The 23565-nt window shown below is 49.4% G+C and overlaps 1 protein-coding gene across 14 annotated transcripts in view; it reads left to right on the top strand.

Annotated features, from left to right (window-relative positions):
- MYOCD (myocardin) overlaps positions 1-23565 on the top strand; it is a 238252-nt gene that overhangs the window by 193587 nt on the left and 21100 nt on the right. For 4 of the 14 annotated variants that reach the window (XM_085077964.1, XM_085077963.1, XM_085077968.1 and 1 more), the window contains exons 3-4: positions 17058-17123; positions 22030-22085. In XM_085077964.1, coding sequence (XP_084934090.1) covers positions 17058-17123; positions 22030-22085 — 122 coding nt within the window. Of the gene's footprint in view, positions 1-6824; positions 7219-7577; positions 7983-17057; positions 17124-17887; positions 18013-22029; positions 22086-23565 lie in introns of those variants that run through there. The other 10 variants (XM_085077977.1, XM_085077973.1, XM_085077970.1 and 7 more) reach the window with 9 other exon arrangements.

The raw sequence follows: 23565 nt of genomic DNA, 5'->3' as shown, positions 1-23565 counted from the left end.
GGGACATCATCCTGGCCCCAGCCAGTGAGGAGGGTGGCCCCAGCCTCACCCTCCTCATGCCCGAGCAGAGGCTCCTGAGCCTGGAGGGTGAGGACTGCCTGGAGGGGATGCACATTTGGCTGGCAGGAGAGCCAGGCAGTTCCTGCCCACAGCACCTGTCCTTTCCCCAGGACAGACCTGCAGGAGCACACAGTCACCCTGCAGCCAGGGCAGCATTCAGTGTACCCAGCAGCACAGCCTGGGGGTGCAAAGGCGTGCTTGGACCCTTGCTGGGGTGAGCAGTGAGGCTGGCTACAAGAGGAAGGACACAGGCAGCCAGCTCTAGGCTTGGTTTGCACCATGCACAAGGCACTGATGGAGGGAGGAAGTCCCTGCTTTGCTGGGCTGCAGCTTTTGAAGCTTGCCCCAGGCACTGGAAGGGGGGCTCAGCACCTGGGGGCATCCTGCCTGTGGCCTGAGATATCAGGACAGCCGTGGGTGTGAGAGAAAACCCTTGAAGGGAGCAAGTCACCAGCTCCGCTGGGAAACCATCCCCAGAATGTCATCTCCAGTGGATTATAATAGAAATTTTCCTGCCCCAGCTGCAAAACACAGAAATTCACAGTCCCACTCACTGTTCACCTCCCTCAGTTGTGCCCACAGGGAATTCACAGAGCTTGACCCCAGTTCTCCCCACAGGGAGAGGAGAACCAGACCCTCCACTGTCTGTGACTCCACACCAGGGCCATGCTCAGGGCACACGGTGCTGCTGTGTTGGACCTCCCACTGAGGCCAGTGCCCTGACCTTGGTGTCCCACCACAGCCATGAGTCAGTAGACAGCTCCTGGTATCTCCCATCCCACATCCCATGTCTCTGGTCAGCGTGGGCTGTGTCTGGCCTGGCCCTTCCCCCTGCTGTGCATGGGACAAGGAGGTCCCTGAGTGCTTTGAGCTCCTGCCAGCACAGCCCACTTGACCTGAGCACTGTGCTCCAGCCAGAGACCCATGGAGAGCATTACCCCTCCCACTGACCCCCCTGGCCTCAAACCAATCTCAGACCCTTGAGTCTTTAACTCTTCCTTCACCTGCTCTGATCCCCTCTGCCCTCCATCCTGAGGCTCCTGGAGCTGATGGAGTGGCTGCAGCCCCACTGCTGAAGGGCTGGTCTGTGTGTCAGGAGTGAGCCCCCAGTCTGCCCAGAGCCAGGGAGACAGGGATGAGTGCCAGTGCATCCACTGTCCCTGCAGCCTGGAGCACATGGAAGGAACAGGGACATGGGATAGCCTCCAGCACAGTGCCAGGCTGTGGCAGCTCCCTGCACTCACTGCACATCCCTGCTTGGTAAACACAACAGCCAGAGATTTACAATCAAATATTTATGCTAGTAAAAAACATTTTACATAATCTTTAAACAGCTATGTCATCTCCCTATTTTCATTCTCTGATCTTTCTGTTTTGAGTTGGGATTGGAGAATTTAGTGTATTTACAAAGAAATAAATATTATGATGAAAACATCAGGCAGCTTAATAGTAGCTTTAGCAAAGTGCAGAAGTATTTTTTTGTTCATGTTGTCGATTGCATAATATCTTCTGGACCTTCATAAATTGAGGGACCTTGCTTGGATGCTTGCAACACTGGGATAAATTGTTCACAGCTCCAATTCAAGCAAGGCTGTCTGCTGTCAGAATGGGAACAGCTCACATCTTTGCCATAAATTCATACCTTCAAGCTCTGTGAGGACATAGGGAGGGGACAGGCCACTCAAAAGCCTGGCAGACAGTGGCAAATTCAGCATAGTGGAATGTTGTTGTGATGGTGCTTACCAGGTGCTATCAGAAGTGAAGGATCAGACCATCCCTGCTCATGGCTCCCTGACCAAAGAAAATACCATGCTCTGGGCATGTCCTGAGCTGGGACCCAGCCAGGATCTTTCTGAGCTAATCCCTAGAGTCCACTCCTGCTTCACAGTGGCACAGACACTGCTGCCTTGCTAGCTGCAGCTCAGAAAGCCTCTGTTTGTCCCAGGTCATGGAGAGGAATATCCTGACTGTTTGCCATGTGAGAGCCACAGGACCTCTTTTCTGTGCAGTTCACCCTGAGCTAAGTCTCAAGCATGCAAAGAGAAGCTCATTTCTCTTCAGGTTCCTAAAGGCCGTGATCAGCAGCATGGCTGGAGCTTTGCTGGAGCAGTCTCAGAGCAGGAGGTTCATGTCTGCCCTGAATTCAGACAACTGCAGTGATCCAATAATGGGCAGTTCACTTGGCCCATTGGAAAATTCTTTTTCAGGGAAAGATTTCTTCTTCCATTCTCTATCACCATGATGACATCCTGGCAGAAGGCATCTTCAAAGGATGTCCAGAGGTCCTTGCAAGCCTTGGCTGCTGGTTTCCCTGTGATACCTTCTCTTGGCTACTGCCCTATACTCAGTTTATCATTGCTGTATGGGGTATGAATGGAAGAATGCACGCCTCCTGGGCAAAGTATTTGTAAAGGCAACTCTTTTTCCAGCCTTCCCATCCTTCAGGATTCAGAGTTATGCCAGCCTGGGGACATTCAGCACAGAGCTCTGTGCAGTACAGCTGTCCCTCCCCATGGGATCTTGGACACCACAGCTGCACAAGTACACAGCAAATTGTCACTACTCTGCACACAGGATGGGGGAGTCAGGGTTGGGAATTCATACCATCAGATGTGTCTTTCCAGAGCATGCTGTCAGGATTCAAGAAACAAGGCCATGGCAGGAGGGTTCTTTTTCAAATGGAGCTGCCAGGTGCTAGAGAAAAGACACTGTCACACACTGACCCCTCCAAGTCCCCAGAGGGGTTTCACTGAAACTTAAGCTCATTTAGTTCTTTTTCCCATAGTTGCAAATGTACATACAAACAAACAATCTGCTTTAAAATAAATCAGTCCCATAAACAATAGGGTGTGTTGGGAGATTAGAAGGGATGGCTTCCTGAGATCTGGTGAGCAGCACAGAGCTGATAGCCTTATAGCTCTGGGGTGTGACGTCTCAGTTCAAAGGAATTCCCTGCCATGACTAATTTATTCTGGTATTTAAGGCTCACTTCTTCACTCACTGCAGTCAATATGACCCCATTTACAACAGAGGTGCCTGTAGCAGAGCTGGGAACAGGGGAATGGGAAGCAGTAGAAGTCTCTGCAGCCTTTGGGACCTATGTGCCTGTTTGACCTTCAGAGAAAGGTGGTGATGCAGCTGGTGAGGCCCTTTTCAGAGCTGAACAGAGACCATAGTGCAGACATGGCCAAGACACGAGGGCTGGGCAGTGAGAACTCTGGGAGCACAGAAGACATTGTCAGGATCATTTCTATTTCTGAGCTACCTTAGGCAGGCAGCAGCCAGGCAAATGGCTCAGTATCTGTGGTGGGATCTCAGTGCTTTGGGTCTGAGGTTTATGAGAGACAGCTTTCCTCTGTTTCCTGAGGACATCAAGAGTACATGTGGTCAGGGCTGATTCTCATGTAATGACCATCACAGGGAAACACCAGCTCTGGACTGTGAATTTAGCAGTTGAGCAATTTGCTGAGATGAGTCAACAAATTAGAGGTAGTTAGAGGTTGTGTCACCTCCTAAGAAAGATGGATCTCCATCCCCCCACTGGTAACCCCTGGAGGAGGAAAAGGAGAGGGGGAGGAAGGGAAAAAGGGAGGGAGGGAAGGAGGGGAGAGGAGGAGAATAAAATGTCTTTCAACTCTTCTGACCTCAGTCTGTGTCACTGGCATGGTTTCATAGGGTGCAGTTTGTGGCTGTTAAGTTTCGGAGAGGGGAGAAAGGATGTCTAAGACCAGGTCCTGGAATCAGCATCAAGGGACTTTGGATATCCACCACCTCAGAAGGCTGGGGTCCATTAAAAACAGCCTTCCATGGGAGCTCAAGTGTGCCTGATCCCTCCCCAGCTCTGCCACAGCAGGGACAGGCAGCAGTTGCCAAGGCACAGGCACTGCTCCCTGCTGAGGCACCCCTGGGATCCAGCCCCTTGGTTGACACTTCAACTTTCCTGCTCTTCCTTTTCATTTTTGGTGTCATTCAGCAGAGTGCCAACACTGACTGTTGGCATTTGGGTGTTTTGGGGAAGGGCTATCAGTGGCCAACAGGCTATAGCTGACAAGACAAAGGAAATAATGAACGCTGCAGCAGTCTCATCCATCCCCTCATGGACTTGTAAACGATGGAAAATGAAACAAAATCATAACTCCATCAATCCTGCGAGCAAACCCAGTCACTGATAAACTCACACTGTGTGAGGGGATGTTTGGGTGCCTCACACAATTCAATGTCTGATGTACAAGTGCTCAGAGACAAACAGACTTTCTCTTTCATCTGACAGAGAACCACCTACACCTCCTGGGACATGGCCAGTGCTAGTCTGACCTGTGCCCTCCAGGGGAACTGCTCAGGAATTGCCTGCAGGTTAATAAAAAGCCCTGAGAAAAGAGTAGGGAGAAACAAAGGCTTCCCATCACAATGGAGGCCAGGTCAGACAGGTGGGATGATACCACATCCATCCCTAGAAAACCCTCAACCAGGAGGTGCCTGCTAAATCACAACCCTGTCTGCATCAGCCTGGGTGAAGAGGTACCAGACCAGTAAGCAGAAAAGCTTTACTGGGAAGCACAGGCACCATCTCATCCACTTCATCTCTGTACACTCACAGTGACTCGAGCTCAAGGGGATTTTCACATAGCTCCAACTCCCAGACTCCTCTCCCTAGGGAGTTCAGGGTTCATCCTCCTTTCTGCCATGACAGTCAGGAATTTATCCACATCAAATCGTCTCCATCTGCTACCCACCCAGTTGGGGCAGGCCAGATGCCAATTTCTCAATCATTCTGGGATTTAACTAACCTGTTTACTTTTTCAGCTCCATGTTTTGCAGCCCCCGTCCCATCAAAAAAATAATAAATATAGTGTTTGCCATTTTTGCCAGTTGCCCAGCCTTTCTACTTCTTTTTCTTGTATATTCCTGATTTTGGCTCATTAAAATACTTTGCTTCCTGTTTTGGAGCAAGTACGAGTTTTCACTGCATTAGTGTAGGACTATGTGAAAAGAATTCTGAAAGTAAAAACCTGACTTTTAAATTTTTTTTCTGTTTTATTTACTGCTTTAGCAGCATCTCCAGACTGCTCTGAAAATTGTTTCAGGACAGCAGTGACTGTGAGGTTAAGTCCATTAGAGAGGACATTTCAAATGCAGTGGACTAAACATTAGGAAAAAATAGTAAGGAACAAGACCCTGGCCACCTTGGGGTAATACAGTAGAATTCTGTTTACTGGCTCAGCTCAGTGCTTGGAGATCAATTTATTTACATCATCTCTCCCTCACCAGTCATGAAGGAAAATCCACTTCATCAGATATAGTATGAGCAGAAAATCACATCCAGCCCAAGATAAGCAGGAGCTCAGCTCAGGACAGCCTCATTAACCTCAGCTGTCAGGTAACAAGCAGTAGGACAAAAGGAAATGGTCTGAAATTGTGCCAGGATTTAGGAAAAATTTCTCCCCTTAAAGAGTATTCAGGCATTGCAACAGGCCACCCAGGGGAGTGATGGAATCCCCATCCCTGGAAATGTTCAATAAAAGTGTACATTTGGTGCTTAGAGACATGGTCAGTGGTGTGCTTGACAGTGCTGGGTTGGCAGTTGGACTTGATCTTCGAGGGCTTTTCCAACCTAAACGATTCTGTGCTTCTGTGGTTCTACCCCATGGACTACACAAGGGTGAGAGACACCAGGAGCTCTCTGCTCTATTGTGGCACTGATGAATCAGAGGGACCATGAGTCTAAAAGCCCTAAAATTCCTGTCTCTGACCCAAACAGCTTAAGAGTGCTTTCCAGAAATCATAGGATTAAAATAAAGTGAAAAAACAACCAAACAAAAAACCCCAACAAAACCTCAAACCAGTTTTGAAGTATTTTTATGACCCAGAGGTAATTTAGCAGCTTCCTAGGTGAGACCCTGTGTCAGGGAAGCTGAGCTCTGTCCTTGACTTAGCTTGGCTTGTACCACTTATGTCACATGGTAAAAAGTGCCACCAGTTCATTTTCTTCCACTACCTCAAGTGAACCAGATGTGGGCTTGGAGAAGGAGAGCCTCAAAAGGTGTGTTTCTCTTTATTTTGTGTGTTTGTAATAAACTGCTCTTTTCTGAGAGCATGTTAGGTAGGAGGGGGAGGCATCCTCCCTCGCAGTGGTGTCCTCAGCCTCCTTGGATTGCTGTGCTCAGCTGTGGCACAGGGAGCTTTGAGCCAAGGTTTAGCTCTGCCTCATGTATCGCATGTCTGTGTGCCACAGCACAGTTCTGGGTGCCTGCAGCACATAAACCCAGAGCCACAGCGCACGGGAGCATCTCGGGTGGATAATCCCTTGGACACAACCGCACTGGCCAAGGTGTGCGCTGAGCAGCACAGCTCTGGGCACAGCTGTGCGACAGGAGGGACATGCAGGTGAAACACCTGAGCAGCCCCGTGCTCACTCCCCGATCCGTGAGAGCAGCACAGCAGCAGCAGCAGCCACAGCTCCGTGTGCCGGGCAGCTGACCCGGAGGGCATCCAAGGCAGCACCCAGGCGGAAGCACCTTCCCAAAGCCATCCTCTCCCCGAGACACTTGTCCTGACCCCAGCCCTTCCCTCATCCCTGGGACACTCGGAGCCCCAGCCCCATGAGGAGCCGAGGTGCGAATCCCACCATGCTGCAAAGAGTTAAGCCTTGGCTCTGTTGATATTTCCAGCTCCCAAAGTCGGCTGAGACGGGGAGCGCCCGGATTGGCTGCGTACGGCCGGTAGTAATTAGTATCAGATATCAAACTTCTGTCTTTGCTGAGACCCTTTCCGATAGTCGCTGCTCCCCGCTAGACGATGACATCAGCCAGGACACCCAGCTGCTGGTAGTAAACTCCGGGCGGGAGGAGGCTCCCGCTGGCTCCACGTTAATTAGTTCAACACAGCACAGGGGGAGCAGTTGGTGTCTGTGCAGGGTCAGTGCTGGATGGGACCAAATCTTACAAAGCCACTTGCTGCTTCTTGCCAGCCGGCTGTAAAAGCACCCAGAGAGTGCAGGAGAGCTGGATGAATCCTGAGCGCCAGCCACGATCTGGTCGGCTTTACCCTGTGGAGGAAGTTAATGGTTTAAGTGAGGGGCGTCTGGATCTGGTCCCTGAGTCACCATGACACTCCTGGGGTCTGAGCACTCCTTGCTGATTCGGAGCAAGTTCAGATCAGGTAGGGAAAACCTTGAGATTTCTCTTAAAACTTCTCTCTGTCAAGCTGTAGCCACAGACTGTTTTGCGTTAAGTGTTCGGAAGCAGCATGTGAGCAAAAGATTGGAGGGGTTGGTTGTAGAACTGTCACGGCTTTGCTCTCACAGAGGCTGTTCCACGAGTGAAGAGGTGCATCTTCCTTCCTCTCTCTTGCTTTTTTCCTCCTGGTTTTTCATTGTCTTTGATTTATGTCTGTGGTTTATTTTGGTAAAACTGCAGTTCCTGGTTCTCCTGCCCTGGCCCTGCTGCAAAGGATTTGGGCAGGGAGCCAAAAGGGCATCTGGGATAAACAAGGTGCTTAATGCCGTCCATATATTCCAGGTGCTCTTGCGGGTCTTTCTGGGATAATCACGGAGAGGACGGGCCTGACACTCTCTCTGACAGGCAGGCAGCCGAGCTTGTTCCATTAAGTTGTGACTAATTGGAGAAAAATGAATTTGAAGAAATGCGTCATTTTTAGAAGTAAAAATAACAAATGGAACATGAAAAGTATTTAAAGTGACATCATCAGAGAAATAAAACCAGAGGCACACAATTGATTGCCGCTCGCGGAGGGTTTGCGAGTAAAACATGCCTGCAGCTCGTAAGTCAGGGGAAGCACCGGGCAGGGGCTTCTCCGAGGACATTCACTGAGTGAAGGTGAGTGAAGGTGAACTATGGGACGGTCGCTTCTAGATCAGCCCCTCTGCTGGATGTTCATGCCTTTAGTCACTGGCTGCGTCTATAGTAAGTATACTCTCTTTGGGAGTGGGTATCCTGACTTGTGGCTTTTTTTGTGATCATAACATACTGCAATTTTAACAGTAATGTCCCAAAAATGTTCTCAAGGTGCTTTCTCTGACCTTCCTAGAGGTGAAGGAATATTATCTGTGAGGATGTGCAGGCAAATCAGCTGCTTGTGCTGTACGGGATGCTTTAAATGCAGACAGGGCAGTCTCATTGGAACATGCACCCGGTCTGGCATGTCACCCACGCTCTGTGTGTTTTTGCCTCCTTATGCATTGTAGATAATGAAATGGGAGATTTATGATACTGATGGGAGACATGAGTGGTGTTATCAGGATCTCTTAGATAGCTGGGTGGTCAACTTAAACTTTGTTTTCTCAGCAAATACAAAGTTGGCAATTGGTTGAAAACCCCAGAGTGTGTGTGCAAACACAAGTGTCCTAGTCTGGCTGAATTATACAAAGCCTGGGTCCAGGTCTTTGGTGTGGTTTCCATATCGCTCTGATCTTACATTTCATTAGATTAAGTCATTCCTTAAATTTTGTTGGTATATTATGGTACACTGCTGTTCATTTGGAAAAAAATCTCAGTCCGCAACAATTCCTCCAGCATGTACAAAGCAACACTGCCACCTCCCTGAGGAGCGGAGGACGGGCTGTGCATTGTCCCTGCATTCTTTTCAGATGAACCAGGATTGTTTTCAAGGCTCATTTCTGGTTTATTTGTAAGCTGGCTTTATTATGGAACCAACAGTGGGCTCTCTAAACATATTTTTCAAATGATTCTCCAGGAAAAGTAAACTTTGTGGGTCTTTGCATCCATAAATTCTCATGACTTTCAGCATTTCTAGGATAGTCAATTTGTGGGGCATTCTTTGGTTCATTATTTATTCCCACAACTGCTGTCCCTTGCTATGGCCTGGTGAAAGACAGGCTTCCCATTCAACAAGATTTCTCTGCCTGTTGATTTTTTTTAGCTGGGCTCACCAAAATCCCAAATGTGTTTCTGCACCTCGCTGTCCCCACGGCTGTGACCGCTGGTGTTGTGGGACATGGCCACAGCACAGCCCTGGTTGTCACAGGGTGTGAGACAGTGGGAGGAGACCAGGATGCTGAGAAACCCAAATAAGTCAATAAAGCTGCTTTCAGTTTTTGCTGGATTTTTAATAACATGGGGAATAGAGAAGAAAAAGCTAGCATTCAATGAATCTCTTTTATTTGCAAAGTCACTATGGGACAGTTTCTTGTGGTGTCCCTGCTCTGTGTGCAGGCTTTGCCAGCTCTAAAGCCCCACAAGGATGGCAGGAGGTGCAGAGCTCTGATTTACCATCCTCCATTCACTTGGAAGAGTGTTCAAAGTCTCAGACAGCCCATGGCTGTGCCCACACCATCCTGCATGGCCCAGGGGCTGTGCCACGGGGCAGCAGCAGCTCCAGAGAGCTGTGTAGCTTGCACAAAGGCAGGATTTTGGGATCAGCCCCCGAAATGCCAAGCCCCAAGGAGCCACACTTAGCTATGCACCATCGCTTTGGAAACGCTCTTGAACCAGCAGGTGTGAGGCTTTGTTTGCTCCCCAGGTTTGGGAAGGATTAGCTGTGCTCCATGACTCATGATGAGTCTGAATCCCTTTTGAAGGATTCCAGGCCAATATTAAAGAGGGCTGAAGTAAATCTTAATAACTAAACTTTTGCTGTCTCTCCATGGCCTGCACACGCTGAGCAGCTGAAGGAGCTATGTGAGTGTGTTAAGGGGAGCTAGAGATGGATTACTTGTTGTTTCCTCATCCCAGAATCCCTTCAATCTCTGTGTTATGCATCAGGCAGAAAGTGGAGTGAGGAGGTGGCAGCTAGAAGATGGTGGCACTGGTGTGGCTCCAAGGTCAACTCTCCAGTCTCTCACTTCCATCTAACAGCATCAGGAGCAAGCAAAAGTGTGTTTATCCAGGAAAGGCTGCTGTACTGGTGGCAGTGGCTTTTCACAGTGTGCCCAGCACTCATCCCTGGAGTACCACAGGGGTTTCTCCTGTTCTCATGTCCCCAGTGAAGGACCAGCACAGCTGTGCCATGTGGAGGGACAGTGGCTATCCCAGTGCCAGGCACCAGGAGCCACTCCAGAGGAGAGAGAGCAAATCACCATCATGCTGCAGTCTGGCAGGGTCCTGCTTCCCTTTCTCAAGGATCTGTGTGCCTCTTTATTTTGTCTGTTTGGCCGAAGATAAATATTCTGATCTGAGGTCATCCTGACAAATTTTGCAGGAATGATGATTCTTCAAGTCTGCCATGCTATCCCATACGATCCAACTATCAATGGGATTGCACTAAATCAACTAGGACATCTAAGTGCTGTTCCAGAAACACATTTAACTCTTTCCAGAGATGATCATCTATGTGATCTCTTGCTTTGAGTACAAACCAAGTGTTCTCCAGCAGAGGAGAAGCATTGGCATCGGACAAAGCAAACAAAGCTGGATACGCAGATCCAACCTTAACCCTGAGCTTTTTTTGCAGCTGCATGTAAAGAGTTTACAAGGCCAACATCTGCCTAATTTCAGCGGTAGTTCAGATAATTGGTGAGAAGTGAAAGTTTAACACTATAAATAAGGCTCTGCATGGCTTGGCATGGGGTACCAAGGCCTAATTGTGGACACATGGGTGTGGGTTTGCAGAGAACACTTGCCTGGCTCCATGAAGGAAAGGATTCATGCTTACACATAAGGGTTGAATGAAACTGAGATGAGAGAGGAATTTATTCTGTCTGCCTTCGGTGGCGAGAGTGATTTGGACCAAAATCAGCAGGTCAATAAAGGCAGAAGAGAATAGGTCTTGGTAGGGTGTTTGGCCAGGCGTTTTGGCAGAACCTTTATTTTGATTTTCCTGGTGTCCAAAGATAAAGCATGTGCCTGTGTTTCCTCTCAGATTGTGAACTCGTGCAGGTCACAGTCAGTGTGTGTGTTCAAACCATGGCCTCGCTGTAACTGATGAGACTGTTTTGTGAAGTTTTTGTAAAGCGCTGACTTGGTGTAGATCAGTTTGTGCTTGGTTTCATTTTTCTGGCATCTTGTACCTCAGTGATTTAGTGGGCAGTCAAATGCTTCTTTGTCAGTCAAGCATGTGTTGTAGCACAGATCGAAACATACCTCACTGTGCTTCAGGAGACATCTGTCTGGGCTGGTCAGGGGGATGCTGAAGGGGTGACTCCAAGCTGAGAGCCTGTTCTCAGGACCCTGGTGACATTGGAGTTGCATGTTTTGATGGACACAGCCTCCAGAGGGATTTCACAGCTGGTTGTGCCCATTTGGTGGTCTGGGCTCTTTGCTAGCCAGCTGTGCTAGCCTAGTGTCTCTTCCAAGGTACTGAAGACCTGGGCTTGGGGTTAGAAATGCAGTTCTCACCAATGTAGATATTTTTCAGCGCACTCTCCCAGGTAACACACACATTTGTAGCACATCTATCTGTTAGAAGTAAAATGCTCCCAGCTCTGAAGTGACATCACAGGCAGAGATAAAGCAGCACCCACCTGGGAAAGGACTGACCAGGGCTGTCCATGGCTGTCCTAGCTGAGCAGTGCCATTTCCAGCTCTATCTCTGAGCTTCACCTCTGCTCACACAGGTCCTACATGTGGATAACACAGGCCTGGGGACATGATGTTACAGAGAAATCACATTGTGGCTCATGGCTATGGGCAGAGCAGATGGGCTGAGATCCATGGAGGGGCTCAAGACAAAGTCTGGCTGAGGTGTTTTTGCACAACAGCAGCTCCAGAAAAGCGAGCCCTATGACTCTCAGCACCAAGGAGGCTGGCTGGCTTGTCACTCAGCTCAGAATCACTCCACATTGGAGTTTGATGCCAGCCTGCTGCTCAGCTGGGAAGGAGTCCCACAGTCCTTCCCATATCCTGCTTTGGGAACAAACTCTTCTTCCTGGTGCAGCTGTGAGGAACAGACACAGTCATGAGAAGGCCATGAACATGACTGAACCTGCCAGAGTGATCCTGCCCTGCTGGGACCTTGGGACAGTCCACAGGGCAGCTCCTCTCTCCCAGCAGGCTCACACAATACCTGACATTATATGAAAAGCCACTCCACAGCCCATAGCAGCCCTGCCTTTCAAGGGTGCTGGGTCCAAAGCAGGGCCAGGAGTTGGATCCGATGACCCTCATGGGTCCCTTCCAATTCTGGATATTCTGTGATTCCAGAGCCACTTTCTGCCAGTCTGCCAGGGGCAGATCACCAGGCTCCTCTGCTACACTCCATGGCCATGGACAGACCTGTGTTTCACCTTTGCCCAGCTGCTGTTTGATGGGCAGCCAAACTGCTGCTGGTACAAACAGGAGTCTCCCCTCATCACTCCAAATTTTTTGGCAAATTCCCCCACCCCAGCAGAGCTGTCCCTAACCTGTGCACCACTGAGGTTCACTCACACTCCAAACCCCAGCTCTGAGTCACGAAGGGCAGGAATGTGGCAGAAGGGACAGTGCCTTGCTGCTGCTTTTTCAGCAGTCTCCTTGCAGACAGACTAGCTCCAGCACTAGCTCAGGTCAGCCATGGCTTTGCCTGCCTGTCCTTGTCCTGAACCTTGTGAGGAGGGCACTTCCCCCACTCCATGGGACACATGCCTGATGCTGCTCATCCCCTGTGCTGCTAAAGCCAATTCCCCAAGGAGAGGATGGTGCTGGGAGTGCTCTGGCAAATACCCCAGTGGGGAGATGCTCTGGTGCAGGTGATGAAAGTCCCATCCCACCCTGACTGTCTGCTGAGCACCAGACACAAAGTGTCCTCCCAGGCTGAAGCAGATGGCTGGATCTGCCTGTTCCTGGGGTGGAGAGAAGATTTGAACATGTCTTTTCTGTGCATCACCAGGCCCAAGCTGTCCTCTTAGCTTTCTACAGCTCTGAGGTCAGCTCCTACAGAGGAGAATGACTCATGACTGCAAGTCATGGGTAGTTGCTCAGAGCTTAGGCCACCAGAAGCAGCTGTGACTGATGCCAGGAGGTCTTGTCTGTATCACTGACACAGCCCTACTGCACAGGACATTTCTGGAATCTGGGATCAGTAAGTGGGACTTGGTGCTAGCACAGAAGTGAGGAGTATTTCTAACAGAAAAAATTCATGAGCAAACTCACTGGGATAGGTCTGCCATGCCTCTCATCACCCCGGGAGGATTTCTCAGGATTTCCGTCCACAGGAGGGAGCAGGGTTGCTGAAAGAAAGGCTGTTTCTCAGCTGGTGGTAGCACAGGATGACCAGTGTGCATGGCTGCTCCTGGCTGGCACTTCTTACCATCCAAGCTGGTGCAGGCAGACAACAAGGATCCTGGGGAGTGGGACCAAGTTTGTCTGTTCAGTGCTCCAGCCACTACTCTTTGTATCATAAATGTTCATCTGAAGTGTTAGCAGAGCAGTTCCTTTGAAAAATAAGAATATTCATGAAAATTCAATTCCCGTACATTGAAGGTGACAGCACTCCGAGCTCAGACTTCCAGACATGCAGCAAAGGAAGAAGACAGGAATGCAGCTGGAGTCAGACACAGCATCAACAGACTGCAAGGAAAGAAGCAGCTAAGTGGTAGTTTGGATGGTGACAGAGGCTCCTCCAGCACTGTTTTAAAGCACTGTTGGTTGAAAGGGAAAGGTGCAAGCCCTGAGCTGGCAGCTGCCAAGCTGCAAACTACAGCACTGCCTTAGAGGCTGATTCCCTCTTGTGCAGGGATATTCAGTATTATTGTCTGACACTGTCCACTAGGGTTCTTCACATGGTTTGCAACAGATTTTGGAAGTTCACAGAGATATTTGAGAGTCAAGTCATGCATCCTACTGCGTGAGGAGGCCCAGGTTTGGATGAATATTTGGTGGCTGAAATGACTGTTTCAACCATTGAGTGTGTGCTCCTGGAAATGGCTGGTGCTTTCACTGGCCTGTCCTCACATTTTTTGACAGCATGCCCTGAACAGGCAAGGCTGGATAAAATTTTCCTCCTTGCCCTGTAGTTTAAAGATGGGCCAGACTTAAGGACGTTTGTAAGCTCAGCATGGCCCACAGCGAACTCTTTGTCTGGGGGAGGTGACCTGCCCATGGAATTGCTCAGCTGCCACACCAGAGCAGTGAGTGACATTGCTGGGTCACCGCCTTTCTACCCATCAGCACACAAAGCCACATTGAAGACCTTTACTTCTTGCACAAAATTATCATTACATAGCCCCAGATTCCCTCTGTGACAGTCTGTCCACAGGGCAGGAGGCAAAGGAGGGGCTGTGAGCTGGAGCACACACCAGCTGCAGTGGGGTGGGATTCCCCAGACTGTGCCCTGCTCACTGGAAGGCAGTGGGATCTGGGAAATCGGGGTTCCCAAGTTCTGCTCCTGCAGCCAAGCAGAGGGAGAGCTGTGGCAGTGAAACCCACACATTTTCGTCACTTCTGGCATCAGGGCAGATGATGAATCTTATGCCCACCACACAGGAAATCATCATCACCTCCCAAGCTATGCTCCAAGGGAATTTGTACCCTCTCCTTTTTCTCCTCACCAGCCTGCCTGACAGCTGGCTGCTCAGTGGGGCTGGTGAATTGTTTGTTTGCTAGGAAGGGCTATGAAATAAGCAGAAGCAGCAGGGAATGTGGGCCTTGAATGCACAGAGTGTTAGAATCCCCCTTGCCAACGTGGATGTGGTACATCACTTGGTCTGGCTGTGTCGGAAGTTGGAGTGAAATGGTGCAAATAATTTGGCACACGTGGGAGCTGTGAAGGGAAGTGATGGAGGATCCTCACTCAGGATATTTTACAGCCTGGTGGAACACTGCTGTGTCCTTGACAGGGTGGTGTATGTGACTCGAGAAGGCTGTGCTGTCTCTGATTCCTGTTAATGATGTGATGTTGTATGTAAATTGCCTCAGTTGAAGGCAGGATGCTCTGATGCCTGGGATATTGGACCAGGACTGGGAGAGCAGAGAACCATTCTTGGGTGAGCGACAAATCATTTTTATTCTTGAACAGTCTCTGAGCACCCTTATGTCGCTGTTGAGCCGCTAGCAGAGAGAAGAATCCAGTTCTCAGTGGCAAGAAGGAAAAGGCCTTTATTGTTTTGATTTCATCATATATATAGAGTTTTCAAAAGTCACCCAGATTGGTCAGTCAAAAACCTCCCCCTAGGCCTGATTGGCCAGGTCTGCACTGTCCAAGTCTTGGGACACTGTTTTTAATAACATCCAAACCTTATCTTTATTTATAAAACACAAAAAGATTTCTCATGGGAAAGACCTGTGCTAGCCACACCCTTAGCTCCTTTCCATAAAGATCCATCTTTTCCTCAGGGAAAGTGCCAAGCTCTGCACAGATCTTCAGTATTGTGAGCAGTCATGGAGAAGGTTCTACACAGAGAAACTGGGGTACATCTCAGCCTGAGTAAGATACCAGCCATGAGCTTGTTACCTTTAAACTGCCTGTATAGCCCAGGAGGAGAAACAGGCACGCCCAAAGCATGGACTGTGTTGTTTGGTTTGAGGGCCCATGAGGGGAATGATTCTGCAAAGGGTCAGATAACTGGGTGCAATGTAGGTACTCAGAGCGTGAGGGTCCAAATCTGTGCCCCCAGGCAGAACCAGTGCTGACTGGGGGTGTTGCCATGGGGCAGTGGAGGGCTACAGACTCCCCTGGCAGCAAGGTTTGCCAGTGACTTCAGCTACCAGTTTCACCCTGGCTTAAGAAGAGCAGCACACACACAGACTTCACCACATACTGAAGGCTGCATTTTTCCCTCACAGCAAGAATCTATCTTTGGTGTCCAAAGAAGTGCTGGAATTTGGCAGGAGATCATTGTCCCACATGAGGCCTTCACTAAACATTTGCTCTGAATGTGAAACATGGTTTGTACAGAGGACATGGAAAAGTCACAAGCAATGGCATCTCAGGGAGCCTCATGCTTGGGGGACTGCTCTGGAAGGGATTGTTTTTCAGCTCCATCCCACATCCCAGGGAAGCTGCATTTTAGACATGAGCTGTTGGGAGAGCTCAGCAGGTTGTTTCCAAGGATGAAAATGCTGTTCTTGCCTTTCTTTTCCTTCCAACCCTAGCTCATTCCAGGCAGCTCAGGGGAAGCAGCCTGGGGCTGTGCTGGTGGGCAGGGAATAAATGTGCAGTTATGTCAGATCCTCGTGGCAAGCTGTACTGAGCCTCCAGCAGGAAAGCATGGAATTGAGTTTTGTGGTTTTACCTTGTGATGCAGATGTTCTCTTGATGACAAATTTGCAAAACCCAAGGTGTAGAACATGATACTAACTCAAAGTACAGGCATGGTTACCCAGGTGATGGGATGAGCTAACTTGTGCAGCCCTGGGCTATGCAGAGATCTGTAGCCTTGCACAAGGCAGGCTGCAGGTGTGGTGAGCTATCACTACATGATGTAAATATTGAGAGGTGCTTCTTTGCTGGATGCCTAGTTGATGCTCTGTAGCTGAGGTTAAGCTGGCACTAAGCCACTCAGTGGGTCATTCCCATCTGTCAGCACATTGCTTCTAAAAGGAAGTTATATGGGAGATTCCAGGTCCTTGGAGCAGTGTGTTCACACAGATATGGCACTATTCATTCCTCACCACATTATCTGTATCCCCTGGGTCCAGCAAGCATATCTGCATCCCCCTCAATGGGCTGAAAATGTGCTGAAAATGTGCTGCCAGGCCCCCAGAAGGCTGATGGAGTTGGAAAGCTCGACTCAGCCCACAGTGCTTGGGTGAGGGAGAACATCCCAACTTCAGAGCTCCGAGCTCAGCAACAACATGAGCTGAAGCCACAGTCATTGATGCCCCTATTGCAGGTGCCAGGCAGGGCTCAGCCTGTCCTAGGCACTGGGTGCTGCCTGTGCCAGAGCAGCCCAGCCCTGCTCCTCTGTGCAGAAGGCAGGGCAGGGTGGGTACAGCCTTTCAGCTCCTCCCTGGCAGCCCCTTGGCTTGGAGCACTCTGTTCACAAGGCTGGTCCAGCAGCAGCAGGGATCAGTGCCAGACCTCTGTGCCACACACAGACCCCACTCACTTTGTATTAGCACCTCAGTACAATCCTGCCCCTCTCCCTGACACTCTCTCTCTCACAGTTTTACAGCTACGGCTCCAGCAGAGAAGAACCCGTGAGCAGCTGGCAGACCAAGGCATCATGCCACGTGAGTATCTTCTTCTGCCTTTTTCACCCTGGCTCCTCTAGAGGGCTATGTTCATCCTGGGCACTGCTGGGGCATTGCCTGGCACCAGCTGCCCACTCAGACCCACAGAGCTGGGAGCAAAGTGCTACCAGGGGGACTTTCCTTCCTGCCCTGGTGCTGTACACTGCATTTATCACAGACTATAATGCCCCTACACAAACTGAAGTCAGGAGAGATGCTTACCTTACACCATCCAAAATTTCAGCTGCAGAGTTCCCCATCCCAGAGGTCACTGTAGCAGGACAAGTATATCCAACTCAAGCAGAGAACTCACAAAGCTGTTCACATAGACAAGGGCAGAGAATCTCCTGTCCTCCTATAAAAGCCAGGAACCTCTGTGACAGGACAAGTCAGGTACCTCTATGACAGGACAAGGAGGAGGATGAGAGGGCTGGAGAGAGAGGCAGCTCTGGGGAACTGCCTTGGCCCAGTGCAGACAGGCAGCCCCTGGAGGACTGAGGCACACTTGGATCTGTGCCCAGGCAGGACCCACAGGGCAGGGCTGGCACTGCACACCTGAGGCCAGTGAATCCCCACAGGGGCTGATTGCTGCAGAGTGACAGATGTGTTTCCTCTCTCACCCCATCCACCCCTGCTCACCTGGCATTTGAGCGTGAAGGACGAGCTTCAGGACAGCATTATCATGAAAGCATTCTGTTCCAGAAAGTCAGCTGCTAGAGCCCAAAAAGTCAGTGAATGAAAACAATCCCCTTCTGCACCTGCAGGTGCATCACGAAACCTGTAGCACCACTGGAGAAAGGATGTTGGGAGCTCAGCCCTGCTCAGTGGAATACTCCATCCTGACCTAGCTCAGGCTCCATGTGCAAACCTGTGGTTACCTGGGACCCAGGTAGAGGATTATCCTTTCTGTCCCATCAAGGACCCCTTGGGGTTCACTCCTAAGATCACAATTTTCCAGAGGCTGTGTCACTTCTGTCTCTTCTGGTTGCCCTTGAAGACTGTGATGGAGCTCTTGCCTAAACAGCAGAACACCACCTGTCTAAGAGCATGGCTCTAGCACTGCTTGCTGCACCCTGTCCATCCCCCTGCCCCCCTGGAGGACTGTGCCAAGCAACAGGCACCTTCTCAGGACATTCTTGTCAGCATCAACCATTAGGAAAACTCGAGCAGGATGACAAAAATCAGGACATCCAAAATGATCAACAGTTTTAAGATTGATAAATGCATTGTCTTTCCATTTTTCACCTGTGTATTTCTTTAAACATTCAGATTTTATGCTGCCTGCCACCAAAAGGCAGGCATTTTGATCACAAGACTCCAGGTGCTGAAACTTTAAACAAAATACTGTGACATTTGTTAGAGGTCTGCGAGAACTAAGAACACAGTCATTGGCCAAAAATACGTCTAACCTCTTCCAAATTGCAAAGTGCAGCCAGTAAAGGTGGGGACACTGGGACAAAGTACAGGACACCCCACTGCACACACATGGGGCAGCAGTGCCTCCTGAGGGGTTTGTGCACCTGGGGCTGCTCTGAGAGGCTGTGCTGTCACACCCAACATCTCAAACCTTACACATTGCAAAGTATTAAGCCAAATTTATGTGATGACAACTGAAGGGTATTTTCCTGTTACTTACAGCTTCTTTGCACTCTCAACTCCTAAGCTGACATTTTGCAGTCTGGTTTCTGTCCAAGAAGACCATTTTGGGAAACTCGAGCACAGTTCACTCACTGAAAGTAATAGAAGAAAAGGCACTTATGCCATTATAAAAACAAACATACAGAATTTAACTGACGAATTTGACATCAGGAGGAAGTTTCAGATGTTAGCATTTAATACGTGGGAGCCTCAGCCAGTTTCCCCATGGCTTGGGCATGTGCAGACACTCCTTATGGAAAACAAGTCTTTGTTAACCATATCTTCCTATGCCCTGCTGGTTCTGAGGAGCAGCAGGTAAGGTGGGCCCTGGGAGGTGCACCAGGACAGGATGTCACTTCACAGGTATTGCAGGAGAGTAAAAAATGGATCCATATTGCTCTCACAGAGGGGTGGAGAATCTTCTGGAAAGATGGGTGGTCTCCATGGTGAGAGGCAGGTTTGGGCTCAGGCTTGGAGCATGCACTTGGTCTCACATGGCACAGCAGATTTTGCACAAGGATTGATTCCAACGCATTGCATGCACTTTCTGCTCATATAATCCCAGGACAGAGAGACTTTGTTTTTCTAACTCATCCATTTCAGACAGAGACAAGAAAGACAGGTGGAAGGTCAGAGTGACAGAACCACATGTTGGATAAAGAAATTGAGGGTTTGTAGAAACCCTTGTAGAGAGAGAGATTTGCTGAGCACCCACAGAGCCTCCTCATCTGTTCAGCAGTGCAGCTATACACAGTGAGTGGGAAACACGGGAGAGAGTCCTAGAAATCTGGCTGGGTTTTGGTATCCAAGAGAATTGTGCAGGGAGAAGTATCAGTGTTACCTGAGCATAGCGCAGTGAGATGAACGTCCTTACCTCAATCTGTGCTTGATTTGATCGGGAAAGATTAATGTCATTGCATAGCTGAGCTTTGTTCACTCTTCCTTGGATGGTCCTTTAAGAAATGTGAAAGCTCAGGTGGCTCTGTCATTGGAGAAGGCAAGACCTGCCTAAAGGAGGATGCTCAGCAGCAGTGGCACTGCACAAGACTTCAGGTTCAAAGCTGCACTCATGGGCAGAGGTTGTCAGGCTGTAAATTGAACATTAAGCTGGCAAAACAAACAGAACTACTGAAACAGGCTCTACAAATTAAGACAGGCACAGACTGGTAGGCAACAGCAGCCTGTGAATTCGTTCAGCCCTGTGGCACTGGATATGGAGGATCCTCTGAAAGCAAGGGGAGATCCAGGGTTGTTGGGACCCAGCCATGCTCCTGATGCACAGGAGTGCAGGTGAGAGCAGAGCCTGCTCCATTCCTCAGCCTCACTGAGTAGGAGGTTTCCAGTTCATGCACCAACATATGCAGTTGTTTTATCCGAGTGAAACTGCTCCAGACCCAGCAAAAAGCACTGTAAACCAAAACCATGCAAGGTCACCTGCAGAAAGGCAGCTATAGCAATGAGCATGGGTAAATCCTCTTTAGACCTGCCCAGACTGTTGTCCTGGGGCAGATCCACCTCACTTGCCTGAAGGGAAGAGGAGGCAGATTGCAGGATTGAGGATTCACCAATACAAGGTTCCCCAGCTATGATGGGCTGCAAAAATAGTTGTGCTTGAAGGCCCTCCTGCTGTACACAGCCACCACCTCATCCTCTCACTGCAACCTTAAAGCAACTGTCCCATGGTTATCAGTGCCACAGACAGCAGCTCTGCCCCAGTGCTTCCAGACCCTCAGCCATTTCACACTGACATGTCATCCCCTGACGAATCCTCTGAACTAGCACTGTTAGCCATGTCTTTATTTGTTTTGCACACTAATACAAGCTGCAGCACCCACATAATCCCTCCAAAAATCTTGGTAAATTACTAAACTCTGCATCACTTTCCTCTTGAACAGCACGGTGCTTCGTCAGTGCCTGTAGGACACTGCCAACTCAGTACTTCACAGAAGCAGGGCTGGGAAAGTCATCTCTCTTGCTGACTTTATTTTCTCTTGTGCACTATTTGATTTTGCTTCTGATTAAGCCAGCTGTCACCAGTGCTGGTGGCTGCTCACCAGAGCATGGCACAGCAACACCAGCTTGTCTGTCTGTCTGCTTTCCAAATGTCAGGAGTAGGAATATGCCTTCTGTGTTTTTCTGTGATTCACTGGATGTTTCAGGGGTTGCCTGAGTGCTGACCACCAAAAGTCTGTTCAGAGGACTCCCAAACCTTTCCTGTTTCTCCCCAGTCTTCTTTTCATCTTCCTCTAGACTGACAGAGGATAACAAGATCTGCGTGAAAATAGTCTCTGTCTTTATTGGATCCCATTCAGAAGATGGAAAGAGAATTTCAGTTGCCAAACAAAGAGTTGCAGCAGACTGTTTTTGTGGGTCAGGACACCTTCCCCTTCCTTGTCCCAATGGGAACAGTTAGTTTTGTCTGCTTACACAGACAGAAAAGAATTTTTGTAAGATGTGAGAAGTATTGACCCCTTCACCATGCAAATTCTGCCTTGATTTCTACTGAACCACAGTAAACAAGGAAATGTGCAAAGTTCTCCATGACTCCAAAACAGACTGCTCCATGCGACTGGCTTTCACTGGTCCAAGAGCAAGGGATTATTGGCCTTTTTTTTGGGACCACTTCTAGGTTAATGCTCCTTGGAGTCAGGAGATGCTGAGGACATGGTCTGTTGCCTGCCTGCCCAGAGAGGTCCCACACAGCTGCTTCTGAGCAGGGGACAGGACAAATGTCCAGTCAGGGGCAGGGACAGAAGAGGGATAAAGGGTCATCTCACAGTGCCCTCACTGGAGGCTGCACCACAGACCCCAAGAGCTGAGACAGGTATTAGCTTTCCTGCTGACCTCAAATCTGTCACCTGTAGGTTTTACTTTCAGGTGAAATCCCTCACAGGTGTTTGCTCTTCCCAGATCTGTCTTCTGGAGCTGTGGTGCCTTCCATGACCTGCAGGGAAATGACAGGGACAAGATGTGTCTGCTCTCTGAGGTGTCCCACAGAGCACTGTGTTTCCAAGCCTGCACCCCTCCCTGCCCACGTGCCTCCTGCTCTCCCCATGCTCTCCGTCCCCCCTGCTCTCTTGCTGTGGACTGGCTGAGAGCATGGGATTTCCCAGAGCTTTCCTGAGTTATTTTTAGTCAGTGCAATAAAGAGAACAGCTAGTTTGTGTTGCTATTTTTATAGCACTCATTAAAATGCTGTTGCTGAATATCCTGGTAGCTGCTTGCTTCCACTCCTGTGCTGACTGCTCCTCTTTCTTTCCTGTTGCAGCACTGAAAAGCCCATCTGCATTCCATGAACAGCGAAAAAGTCTGGAGCGAGCCAAGGTAACTCCTGCAGCCATCCTGATGAGGGAACACATGGGCTTGCTTTGCATGAGTCACGGGGTTTGAAAGCACCTTCCACCACTGTCCCCTCCTCTGCACCCTCCATGCAGGCCTGGTGGCCAAGGATGATGAGCAGAGTGTCTGCCCTGCTTCCAGACATGCTGAGGCCAAGCCAGGGCTTACAAATGCTCTGGAGCACCCTTCTCCAAGCAGGGAAGGTTTAAAAAAAAGGGCAGAGAGGGCATCTGTGCCCTGAGCTGTGGGGTTTTACAGCAGCCCCAAGTTCTACAAAAGGCCCTGGGCAGGGCATTGTTCAGCATGGCTTTGTCAGTCCTTCCAGTAAACATCCAACCAAACATCCAACCAAAGTGGAATTGCTGCTTCCCCCTCCAGGTCACATCCACAGCCTGCTCCTGCTGCTCTGGCTGCTCTGCACTCCTGTCAGCCAGGCCTGAGGGAACATAGTCAGCAAGTGTGCAGGGGAAATGCAGGTGTCACCTGGAGCAAATCCCCAGGGAACTCACCTTGTCACCAGGCAGGAGCTCTGGCTTTCAGCTCGGCAGTGCAGCTTGACCATTGGGACACAACATCCAAGGGGGAAATGGCCCAGGCTCCCACCCACCCCAGTAACAGGTTTCCCTAAACACTGCCAAAGGCAGTAGCCATTTCCAGAACACATTGAAACTCTGTGATCTGATCACTTTTTGGGAAATCACATTGGTTTTCCAACAGCCCACAGTCCAAGCTGGTGAGATGATCCCAGGAAAGGGAGCAATTAGTCATGCAGGTTTTGCTTGAACACAAGAGTTTGGTTCATTAATCTGCAAAACGTGTTTGGAGTCACATGGGAAAGGACCTTTGCAAGGAAAAATGAATGTGAAATACAGGAAAGTGCTCTTCTGAACTTAAACAAACTCCAAATCACTTGCCCCAAGTCTCCTGTGATAATAAATGGTGAGTGTAAGAAACACAATATGACTCTGAAAAATTAGCATGCTTACAAAATTTCAAGCAATCCAAAGTATCCTTGAAGTGTCATATATTTTACAGTTAAAGTATACATTTGTGTCTCTTTCTTTTCAAAAGCTTTCACTGGCTAGTTGCCTGGAGAAAGGGGAAGGATGGTCTAGTCTATCCCTAACCACAGGCGTTTTTAGTGCTAATGAAGACACTGAGCACAGCCCATAGCAAACATAATTCCCATGCAAAGCTGTCCTCCTTAGACCTGGGACAGGGAAGATCAGCAGATGTTTCCAGTTAATTACTCAAAGGCATTTGCTGTTTAGCTGATATTCCTCCAAGCTGATGTTGTGCAAACAGAAAGCAGATAACTGTTTATACGTTCTGGAAGCTCTTCTGCTTCAGCTGATGTTAAAAAAGCTCCCACGTGAAGTCTTCATCATTTGCACCCCAGAGACACAAATGCAGCTTATTAACAGCCAGGGTCCCAAGGAACTGAAGTCACAGGAGAAACATGAGC

Source organism: Lichenostomus cassidix, chromosome 18 (genome assembly GCF_008360975.1).
Source record: "Lichenostomus cassidix isolate B80296 chromosome 18, HeHo_3.0, whole genome shotgun sequence".
Lineage (NCBI taxonomy): Eukaryota > Metazoa > Chordata > Aves > Passeriformes > Meliphagidae > Lichenostomus > Lichenostomus cassidix.
The sequence above is the reverse complement of the archived record's forward strand: the minus strand, read 5'-3'. Positions and strand labels throughout refer to the sequence as shown.